At 33.3% G+C, this 12228-nt stretch overlaps 2 protein-coding genes across 5 annotated transcripts in view; one reads left to right on the top strand and one right to left on the bottom strand.

The window, feature by feature from the left end:
* The window catches only part of LOC113509507 (troponin C-like), a 31874-nt gene extending 22178 nt beyond the window's left edge, over positions 1 to 9696 (top strand). The window contains exons 4-6 of the mRNA XM_052897333.1: positions 3893 to 4005; positions 5821 to 5952; positions 9593 to 9696. Coding sequence (XP_052753293.1) covers positions 3893 to 4005; positions 5821 to 5952; positions 9593 to 9621 — 274 coding nt within the window. The 3' untranslated portion in view covers positions 9622 to 9696. The remainder of the gene's footprint in view (positions 1 to 3892; positions 4006 to 5820; positions 5953 to 9592) is intronic.
* LOC113509494 (calmodulin-A-like) overlaps positions 1 to 12228 on the bottom strand; it is a 175573-nt gene that overhangs the window by 66177 nt on the left and 97168 nt on the right. The window lies entirely within an intron of this gene.

Genomic DNA, 12228 nt, shown 5'->3' with positions numbered 1-12228 from the left:
CATTTTAGTTCATAAACTTGTTAGCGTTAACGACTCTATCGATGGATTCCTTTGCGACTTATCTAGGGGCCAGATATAATTGTTTTAATTCAGAATGCGAAAGTGTGCGTCTATACGTGGAATTTGCAACGAGCATTTTTGTTTCGCAAAGATAAACGGCAACTTTAATTGTTATAAACATAAGATGGAAATAAACACTATAAATTAAAAAAAAGGTTGTTTCACAACCTTTTTAAAATTTATAGTGTTTATTGATTCAATGTTGGCGACGTCTTCGCTTAACATACTCGCATATAAAAATGTATCAGATAAATTGGGAACTTCTTTTATTTGGAATTCGCTTAAATATATTTTTTTTCTTACTAACCTATATAAATATGATCATAAAACCTTGCCCGAGGTTCTAACCTTACGCCTCTCATTATTAGGGCACTAAAAATGATGGATCCTTATTTTAGCGGTCATAAAGTAAGCAGTGCTCGAGATATTCCATCCGAGAGACAATTAGTAAGATATGGCGAGAAATGCCATTTCAACTGACACCAAGAACAATTAGGAAAGTAATTAAAGAAGATTGTAGATGTTCAGAGTTTAGGACCTCACCTGGTGCATGCGACAAATGCAAGTTCTTGAGATCACAAGGATCATTATGAGTGCATAAAAACTGACTGTTTTACAGTTTAAATTAAAATGCCCGTAAATTGATACTAAAATTATATTTAGACATTTAAATAAATACATGTAATGTTAACAGAGATTTGAAAAATTAATTTCTGTTAAGTTTTTTGTAGTTCCATACAAATGTAAATTTATCTTGTATAAAGATAAATTGAAAAGAGTAAATGCTGAGTTTCTAGTGAGTTCTTCTCAGCAAATAACAATATTCCGAGTCCAGCAATAGAGTTATAAAAAAATAATTATATCATATTTTTTATAACTCTACTACTAAATAAACTTATAAGAAAGCTAATTTAAAGTTAATTTAAATGAAGATTATTTCTATTCTATAGACAAAAGAGGCCTTTTGTAGTTACATGACCAAAACCTATTAAGCTTTTAAAAGTTTGTAATAAAACTCGAGGCTATCTAGTAAATAGTAAACGAATCCATTTGCTTTTTTTTTCTAAACTTACACAACCAGGAAATAAATATGCATGTTTTATTATTGAATTCAGTAATTTTATAATAAAATCTATTTAACTAATTTGTACAATTAATTTTAAAATTGATTATATATTTCATTAATTTCAAACTAAGTACCATTGTATACTTTAGATAATTCTATAAAGAACGTAATTTCAGAGACTAACAAGTTTCTAGATTGGTATTTTGTGAATGTAAATTTGCTGTTGGTTGCACGAGTCGTGCTGTTACTGTGTATTAAAGTTATGTAACTCATTAAGACGAGAAATCAGGCAATCAAAAAGTTTAGGCTTTGTTGCCAAAGTATATTAAAGTTTAAAGGGATATGGAGCCGTCGGATCTTATGTACAAAGTTTAATTTTCAACGCAGATATCCGTAATTATAATTGTGTTTCTGTTTTAATACGCATTGTCCCGAAAGTTTGAAGCAAATTGATTGTTCAGAATATTATAAGATCAAAGTGTGGTGTTCTCGATTTGGAGAATTATAATAATTATGTAAACTCGTACGTCCTAATTATTATTTTAACTATTAATTGTTCACTTCTAAACATAAGATCTTTTTTATTGCATATTATACTTTCTTATAGTACGATACTGACATCTACTGACTCCTTGCAATATATCAAAGACCCTTCATCCACTGCGGATCATTCTACGCTTCATTAGCCTATACTAGGTAGCCATTTAACCTAACAATACCAGGTATATATATGGGTGTATTTCTGATTAACATCATTTCTAATTTCATATTCAATTAGAGACAGAAGTACCTTTAACTTTATCTTAGACTAAGAGATATCCTATTCTAGATCGTATATAGCGACTGACAGGAGCCTAGTTTAGTCTAGAGTTTAGTTTCATTCTCTTCGTAATTCCTTTCAAAGATTTAGAATACTGTTTCTGCATAAGCCCTCATTATATCATCTAAAGCTGCAAAGGTTTGTGACCGAAACTGTAAAAGAAAAAAGAACTTCTCAGCAGAAAACAGTACTTCATACTGCTGAGTTCAGACAAGGATCTACTCTAATGTATGTAACCAGCAATAAATGGGGTTTACGCCAGTTTACGAGGCAGATAAAGGCAGCGCCTTAGGGTCGCCCTTAGGATTAACTGCACCTTAAAAGCTGATTCCGCGCACTGTCCCTAATTTTATTACTAATGTACAGTCAGCTTTATTTTTTCAACACATTTGAAAAAAGAGTTTACCTTTATATAATACTTAGGAATACAAATACCAAATTCTATTAATATTATAAATGCGAAAGTTTGTAATGATGAACGTATGGATGGATGGATGGATGTTTGTTACTCTTCCATGCAAAATTATTAAATGGATTTAAATGTTTGGCATATTCTAACTTAGCCTAAAATCTCCTATATAGATTTTTTATGTATTGATTCATGTGGGCAGAGCTGCGTGATATAACTAATATAAAATATAAATAGATGTAAAATACAAATACAGTAACTAGGCCTCCAGAGAACAAAATGTATCAAATAAAAATATGTAAAAGATAAAAAGAAATGTACTCATTGAAACACTATCTTTGATGCTATTTACATTTTTGTGTACATAAGAACAAAATACAAAAATTATTGCAATACAAATTGGAATTAATAGAATTCGTAGTAAACAAAATTGTATTATTCAAGAGCATCGATTAAGAAAATACACCTACACGTAACAACCCAGTGTATTCTCCCGATATCGTATTCACTTCAGTTGGCGAGAATTTACATACCACAAATTATTCGTGTATTGACAAGTAAACCGCAGTGTGTGTTTTATGAATATTACAACTTTATTTCTGGAACACTCTCAGCTCACTGACTCATTGTAGATATCCTATCGTTATTTATACAGAACAGTGCCTTTCAAAATATTTGTTTATATTTAACACTTTATTGTACTCAGCAAAAATCTTTACGTTAAATTATAATTCTTAAGAAGACAATAAATTTATACTTATGATTGACTTGTCTAATTTTTTTTCAAAATTGGCGTTAACCTAAAAATAAATATTGAAAAAAACAAACATTTTGACCATAACAAAATTATGAAAATTAGAAATTTGACTTAGTTTTGCACGAGTAGATAGAATTTTCGAAAATGATACCTTCACAGTTTATGTTACTTTATAATGTAGCTTTTTATTGGTGAAAATATTTTTTAAATCGGTTGGGTAGTTGTTGAGTATATCCATTACAAACAAATAAAATCATATATTTCCTCTTTATAATATTAGTATATAAAAGAGCTCTTTATACTTTGATATTTTTTTAACGGGGGCGAATGGAATCGTTACCCCGTTGGCGCTATCGGTATACCTACGCCTGCGGGCCCTAGTAAAAGATGACAAATGAAGGTTAGGATGAAAGCAGGCCAGTTAGTCCCTCGTGACGAATTTAACTATAATTCACCACAATAGTTTCCAAGGAAAACCGCGTGGAGGTCAACGTGATAAAATATATTGCTAGCAATGGGGCGAGCGGTTAGAACTTATTACTAACAATCCTTACTCCCCCCCCCCCCACTCTTGGATATTCATACTCTGATATCCATATAGAAAACCCAATTATGACCGTGATAAGAATGACCTAATTTGTTTCAGAATTGGCAAAATTACCACATATTATACAAAATAAAGAAAGTCTATCTTTAGTAGTGGACAATCAATGGCTGATAACATGAAAAAAATATATACTAAAAATAGTTTAACGTCACTAATTCTGTATTTTCAGGTAGCGGCAAACTGAATTTCGATTCATTTGTACGAGTCGCTACACACTTTTTGGACGAAGACGACGAAGCCCTACAGAAGGAGCTCAAAGAGGCATTCAGGCTGTATGATAAAGAAGGTATTTAAGTAAACTCTTACTTTATTTTTCAACTAGCGGCCCGTCCCGGCGTCGCACAGGTAGACATTTTTAACATTTCCCTTCACTGCTCTGCTCCTATTGTTCGTAGCGTGATGAAAAGTATACTATAACCTGCCCAGGAGTATGAAGAATAATTGTATCAAGTTTTGTTAAAATCCGTCAAGTAGTTTCTGTTTCTAACGAACATACAGACAGACAGACAAAAATTTTACTGATTGCATTTTTGGCATCAGTATCGATCACTAATCACTCCCTGATAGTTATTTTGGAAATATATTTCATGTACAGTATTGAACTCTCTATAGATTTATTATAAGTATAGATTACACACAAATTATTTCATTCATAAAAATTATAAACCTATTAAAAGCCCTCTACAATAAGAAAATAATGTGATTATAAAATATATATCCGTGTGATCTACTTCTTCCTTTTCCATGGGTATCGTAAAAGACGATTAACAGAGTTCAATGGTCAAGGGATAGACAGCAGTGGTCCTCTTAAAACATCACCAAAACCTAATTACGGTTGCCAATCCGCCCGTCAAGCTTGGCAACTATTGGCAAAGCCCCTTAGAGAGAGAGAGAGAGGCTTATGTTTAACAGTGAACAGTTAACGGCTGACATGATAATGATGATGACGCTAAAAAATCATTATTCACAAATAAATTTTGTAGTATTATACAAAATAGTCAATCTTTCATATGCATATCCAGATCTTTTCTGGACTTCTTGTTTTATAACAATATTTATTTTATTTATATTACAAATATCATCTACTTGCTATGGTTTACGCCATTCAAACGGTCAGTAAATTAATTACATTGTAAAATTAACTTAAATACATTCTAAATTTCAGTTTTTTAGACTTAGTAGTTTTGGTTGTGTATTGTTTTCTAACAAATGATTTTATAAGTATAAATGCATTATTCAAATAATTTACAGTTATTATTGTTTCTTCTTCATTCTAGTAAGCAAAAGCTGTGAACCTGGCTGAATTCCAATACATGAAATTGCTTTTATTGGAAACAATTACTGCTGGAGTCATTGTTTTATTGTCGTAAATTTAAAATATAATAGCATTCAGAAACATTTTACAATGAACAACAAAAAAGGTTATAACTAAGCTTAGAACTATTTTAAATAGCCTAATTACAATTAAGTCATAGGAAAATATGAGATTTGTCTTAGAAATAAAATAATCTTATAAATAAGTGTCAAAGTTTGTAAATATGTTTGAATGCTTACAAGTATTATTCTATTATGCTTAAACAGCTTATCAGATTTTAATTGTTCACTTTAATTACTTTTCTTTTTTTACTAACAGTAGTTTGTAAGGAAATCGTTACTAACAAAATTAACAAAATTGTAGTCTGAATAATAAAGTATTATTATTATTTTTATTAATTATATTAATTTGTTTGTTACCTTTTAGCGTAATTATAAGCAATTTTGTTTAAAACAATATTGATTTGAATCATTCTCATTTCAACCTTTGTCTATCGCTGAACATCCTTATCATTACTAATATTAGAAATGTGTAAGTGAGTTTGTTTGTTTGCTACTTTATAGTGCCCTAATGGCTTAACCAATCACTATACAATTTGGTACACACATACTATATGGGATGGTACTTTTAAACCGGGTCAATCTACATATCCCGATCACCGAACAAAGACGTGAGTAAAAGTGGGTAGGCTATAAAACATGTGGACACCAAAGAATGCTCGTAAATCAAGAGCATCACCTAGAGAACTTTGTCATTTTTCATTTAACTTCATCCATTAATCTTCAGGTAACGGCTACATCCCCACATCGAGTTTACGCGAGATATTGGCAGCCCTGGATGATCAACTCACTCCCGATCAACTCAACGAAATGATAGCCGAGATTGACACTGATGACTCCGGAACAGTTGACTTTGATGGTATGAAAATATTATGTATTAATGGTACAACGATTTTTTTTAATACACCACATGTCAGTCTCTGATAATGTAGCTTTTTGTAGCTGAAATAATTTAAAAATAATTCATTTTAATATAGATAAGGTGTTTTTAAGTCTTATTTTTGTAGTATTAGTTTAAATAAATTACTTACAAACAAATTGACAATTCATCTAATAGACATGTAGGTATACTTTTTTTAATAAATGAAAATGGAATGGTAACCCCGTCTGCTCTATCGGTATACTAGTACACTGGTGGGGCACCAGTGGGGGATGAAGCTAATCACGATGGTTTCCAGGGGGAACCACGAGGAGGTCAACCTGATAAAGTATACAATCTAATCCTCATTATTAACAATTCCTTTTCCCACATGTTTTTATACTTTGCTTTAAAAAAAAATTTAATATGACTTAAACACATCGATGAAAGACCAAATGTTTCGTGTACTCTATACCATCTATGTACCGATATATGGCTAATATCGGTACCTAATACTACGGTATATGGTATGATATATAATATTACCGTACCGTTACCGTATATTAGTTATCCGATATTTAATACATCTGTTTTTGTTGTTGTTATGGGGCCAATATATAGATATTATCAATACAATATATATGTATCGTTATATCCTACTCCTAATATCCTGTAGTATCATATTAGCTGTTAACTGTCCACTACTGAAACACAAGCCTTCCCCATAAGGGGAGCTTTGCCAGATGGTGTGGATAATTCACCGGGTCATTTAGTTGATAAGATTTTTGCGATTATAATAGAGTTTCCATCAATGTAAGGCTCATAATTTAATTACATTCAAAGTGTATATTTAAATCTAACTTATCAATTTAAAAAACATGTCAAATTTAAAACACCTTCTTTTAAAAGTCGGTTGAAATGTCTAAATAGAGATGTATACTTAAATAATACATCCTGGTGTATTCAATATACATATAAGTTTAAACTAATGTACTTACACATTACGCCTAGCATTTTGAGTAACCGTTTCATGAACACAATATTGTATTGCAAATCTTTCGTTGATACACAATGAAATGAGAACTACATACATACAATAATGGGCCCATAATACGTAGGCATTAAGTTTAATTTGAATTTAATGTAAATTTTACCGGAGAGAGACTTTGTACGATTGTAAATCATTTGCGTGGGTATTTCTGTCGCACTTCTGTTTTTGTCATTAATCAGCTGCGTTTGCATAGCTATTGCGGTTTGAAGCGTGGAATTATTATTGCAGTCGTTAACTATGCACTGCTGAACATAAGCCTTCCCCATAAGGGGAGATTTCCCAGTAGTTGCCACGCTTGGCAGATTAGAGATGTGTTAAGGGAGACGCCCATCCCTTGACTGTAAGTTCGCTTAGTCGCCTCTTACGATACCCACGGGAAAGAAAAGGGTGGCTTATTCTATGGGGAGACATACACATGGGGAGACATACACGGCGAAGTGTGGAATATGGTAATGAAATTATAAAATACAATAACAATCCTAGTCACTTGAAAGTTTCTAAGGAGGGATGGATGTTTCTCACTCTTTCACCCAAAAACTACTCAACAGATTATATATATATATATATATATATATATATATATATATATATATATATATATATATATATATATATATATATATATATATATATATATATATATATATATATATATATATATATATATATATATTATATATATTGTATGTATATACTGTATAGTGATCCACGTAGGCAAAACCGCAGAAAGTAGTAAGTATTAAAATAATGCAACGTATAAGGTGCTAATATGGCATATTATAATTTATTGGATAGTTTTAAAATGGGAACTTTGTACAAAAGTCACCTGCTTAGATACCTCTATACCACTCGTATTTCTACTGTGATGCAGCTGTAACTGTATTTCGATTTAATGGCTTCTATACGTCCTTAGATACGGCAACGCATGAAAGGTATTATGGGCATCACTCTATATTTTTTATGCAACTTAGAATGGCAAACAAGCTGACGGTCTACCTGATGGAAAGTGGTAACCGTCGCCTATAGACATAAACAGTATCATGGACATAATAGAGTATACTGTTTTACCCATGATACCCCCCATGCATTGCCATTCCTGAGGGTTAAGGTATTATTTCTCTGTACCCTGTAAATTCACTGCCACCCTTTAAACCGAAACACAGCCATGCAAACATGACTGCTTCATAGTAGAAATACGAATGGGACAGAGGTACCCAAGCAAACGACTTTTGTTTAAAGTCTTTCTTTGGTGATGTCTGTGGATCTGTACCTGTTTATAAATATCAGTTACCACTTTTCACGGGTGGGCTTTTTTCGGGCTTTTTTGTGGGACTGTTTGCCATTCTAAATTACATAAAATCGCTAGACAAACATAGATCTCCCACTAGATGGAGTGACAACCTCAAATGCTTTGCAGGAACTCAGTGAACGCAGATACCTCGAGACTATTTCTTATAGCAGTCTATTGGAGAGGCCTATGTTCAGCAGTGAACAATCAATGGCTGACATCATGATAAATCATACAATAATTTCTCCATACGACGAATCCACTTTCCTTACAACTAACACAAACGGACCTAATATAGTAAAAACCAATATTAAAGCAACATTTGGCCTGCTCGTTTTCTAAAGTTTAGTTACAAAACTATTGGACTGTAAACCGTTATGAGTCTTTAAACTTTACCGTCCGTTACTTGTTGTAGTGGAAAATCAATACAGAAACATATTTAAAAAAGATATAGCTTTGATGATGAAATTTCCCATTTTAACCTTACTTATATTTACCTACGACTACTAATTTATTAAAATAACTTAAATGACCAAAAAAAGTATGTTACAAAAGGCGGACTTAATGCTAATAGTATTCTTTACCACTCAACCTTTGGAATGAACAGTGAATCACGAATGCGGTACTTCATTGTTAGGATGGTTAGAGATAATAACTATTAATAATGTATATCTATATACAATAAACAATATATATGGGTCAGCGTAATATGTTTTCCTCTTCCATTCTTTTCTATTCCCAGTCATTTCCGCATTCACTCCCATTCTGGCCATATCGTCTTTTACACAATCCATCCATGTCTTTTTAGGTCTTTCTCTGCTCTTATAGCCATCTACATTCATTCTTAGTACTTTTTTTAAAGAAATATATATATCTCTAAAATATAAAAGATGATTACTAACTATTACTGTCGTAATGAGTTCATAAGGTGAAGAACATGGATTTTTTTTTATATGAATTTGGTAGTTCCTGGATACCTTCAATGATGATAAAATCTTAATGCTGTCCCTACACTGCAGAGAAATAACACCCAAGTCCTCAGGAATGACAAATCATTGGTGAAACAGTATACTCTGTTATGTCCATGCTACTGCTCGTGTCTATAGGCGACGGTTACCACTTTCCATCAGGTGGGCTGTCAGCTTGTTTGCCATTCTAAGTTGTATAAAATAAATTCATAAGTTTATTTATATATTATTTCGTATGTAATTTATTTCTTAATATTTATATTTTCAGTGACATTAAACAAATTTACTGAAGCTTGAAAGGAAACAAGAAAATAATGATCTTTCTGATTTCAGAATTTATGGAAATGATGACGGGTGATTAAGATGGCCGACCGTTGGAATGGTAAACAGCTTTCTGAACCTCTGGTTACTGTAATAAACAGTTAATTACTCTTTAACGATCTTCTCATTTTCTTTGCCTTTATAATAACAATAGTTAGACATATTTATAATTGAAGAATTCAATGTGATAGTATCTGCTTCTTAGTATAATCCTTTTTTTGTACTTATTGCTGTATTTTGAACCTCGTTTGTTAATAGTGGAAACTTTATTGGTTAATAATTTACTATGTAATATTTTATCTGTCAATTGTACTGTTTGTTTCCCCAATATGATTACCAGAGGGAGACTTTGTACAAAAGTCGATTGCTTGGGTACCTCTGTCCCATTCGTGTTTCAACCGTGAAGCAATTGTTTGCATGCCTGTGTTTCGGTTTGAAGGGTGGGATATGGCGTGAATTTACTGGGTACAGAGGAATAACATCTGAGTCCTCAGGAATGGCAACGCATGGGGGGTATCATGGGCGAAACAGTATACTCTGTTATGTCTATGGTACTGCTCATGTCTATAGGCGACGGTTACCACTTTCCATCAGGTGGGCCGTCAGCTTGCTTGCCATTTTAATTTGTATAAAAAGAAAAATTCTCCGTGACCGGAATATGTTCACTAGCAATGCATGAAAGGGGAAGGAGGGATTGTTAGTAATGGGAATTAATAGCCCAATTGCTAGCAATATACCATATAAAACCATTCTGACCAGTTTCAAAATTAATTTATCACGATAGGTTTACTGGCTTGCCGTGTCGTCCTCACCTATCACTCGTCACTGGTGCCCCGCCAGCGTATACCATTAGCACAGGAGAGGTTACCATTCCACTATCATACATTTAAAAAAATGCATGAATGGTATGATGGGCTTCACCTATCCGTGGTGTCATTCAAGTCTATATCCGTTCGTTATTCAATGTTGCATAAAAAAGTGTTTTGAAAAATAAAGTTCCATAAAACATAAAGCTCTTAATTATCACAAAACGTTCTCACATTACGAGCACGAGCCACAAACGAATGCAAAGTACCTACTTTAGAAGAATTCTCGCCAACAAACGCGCTGTATGCAGATTACGGTGTGAGCACAGTACTGGCGAATAGCGGAAGTGACCATTTTGGTAATAACAGACATTGAATTATAAGTAATTTTATAAATAATAAGATTTTAAATACCTAATTAATTTTTTGTGAGATGTACTATGTGTGTGCGTTTGCGTGTGTATGCGTGTGGGTGAGTTTGTGTGTGTGTGTGTATGCGTGCGTGTGTGCGTGCGTGCGTGCGTGCTTGACGTGCGTACGTGCGTGCGTGCGCGTGTGCGTGCGCGTGCGCGTGCGCGTGTGCGTGTGCGTGTGCGTGTGCGTGTGCGTGTGCGTGTGCGTGTGCGTGTGCGTGTGTGTGCATGTGTGTGTGTGTGTGTGTGTGTGTGTGTGTGTGTGTGTGTGTGTGTGTGTGTGTGTATGTGTGTATTACACCGTGCGTGCATGTGAGCGCGCGCGTGTTTGTATGTACTCGTATGTATGCGCATACATGTGCATGTGTGTATGTACCCATTTTTGTATGTAATTTAATGGTGCTTATTTTTTTTTAATTATATAGTAAACAATATTGTTGTTTCATTAGGAAGAGAAGAAGAGTGAGAGGCGATTAAATATCTTGAGGATGATTTAAGCTAAATACAGTTAAAATATAACCTGTTTTAAATACTTTAAATTTTAGATTGTACATATAAAAAAATATAATCTGTCTGAAAGGAAGCGGTCACTGTAGTGATGTGTAGTCATAAATATAGAGGAGAAAAAGAGTTGCTGAAAGAGAACTCTTACAGAGTTAAGCTCGCCTGTTGTACATCTCTATTTAAAATAAATTATAACAATATACTTTTTGTGGATAATAAAGTATGTATAAATAAACATAATTTTTGTTCGTGTACACTTCACAACAATAGTTTTTACCAACCAACATGTAATAGAAATGATATTAATGTATATTAATTGACATGCTAGATTATTATTTCGGTCTGTTAACTGTCCACTGCTGAACATAAACCTTCGCCATAAGGGGCGTTTTGCCAGTAGTTGCCACGCTTGGCAGGCGGTTTGGCAACCGTAATTAGGCTTTTAGAAATGTTTTAAACGCTGCTGCCCATCCCTCGTCCTCCCTTAGTCATAACATTGACATGATAGATAGAAAAGGGTAAATATAATAAACCTGCAATGCTGTTAGTGCTGTGGGTGATCATGGGCGGCGGTAGTCACTTACCACCAGGTGAGCCGCGTGCTCGTTTGCCCCCTGTGTTGTAAAAAAAAATACCCATATCCGCTATTCTCTGAAGTTGTGGCACCAACTTAACTCTCCACGCTGAGCACAACACCCGAGGCTATAGTTTCACGGACATCTCACAAAGAATATCAAAGAAAGACGGAACCTCCCCACTTTGATCTGGTATTAACGGACGCTAAAAGAGGGTTTCTGTATTATAAGAAATTTGACCTCTAGTCTTATTGTCTCTGAACGAAACATTCGATATTTAGTCTTGTCTATAAATTAGTATATAAATTGAATATATTTTATTATTTAAGTTAAGTTTTACATAAAACAAG

Source organism: Galleria mellonella, unplaced genomic scaffold, assembly GCF_026898425.1.
Source record: "Galleria mellonella isolate WM207_F2 unplaced genomic scaffold, CSIRO_AGI_GalMel_v1 utg36, whole genome shotgun sequence".
Lineage (NCBI taxonomy): Eukaryota > Metazoa > Arthropoda > Insecta > Lepidoptera > Pyralidae > Galleria > Galleria mellonella.
Note: the sequence above shows the minus strand (reverse complement) of the source record. Positions and strands in the feature narration are given on the sequence as shown.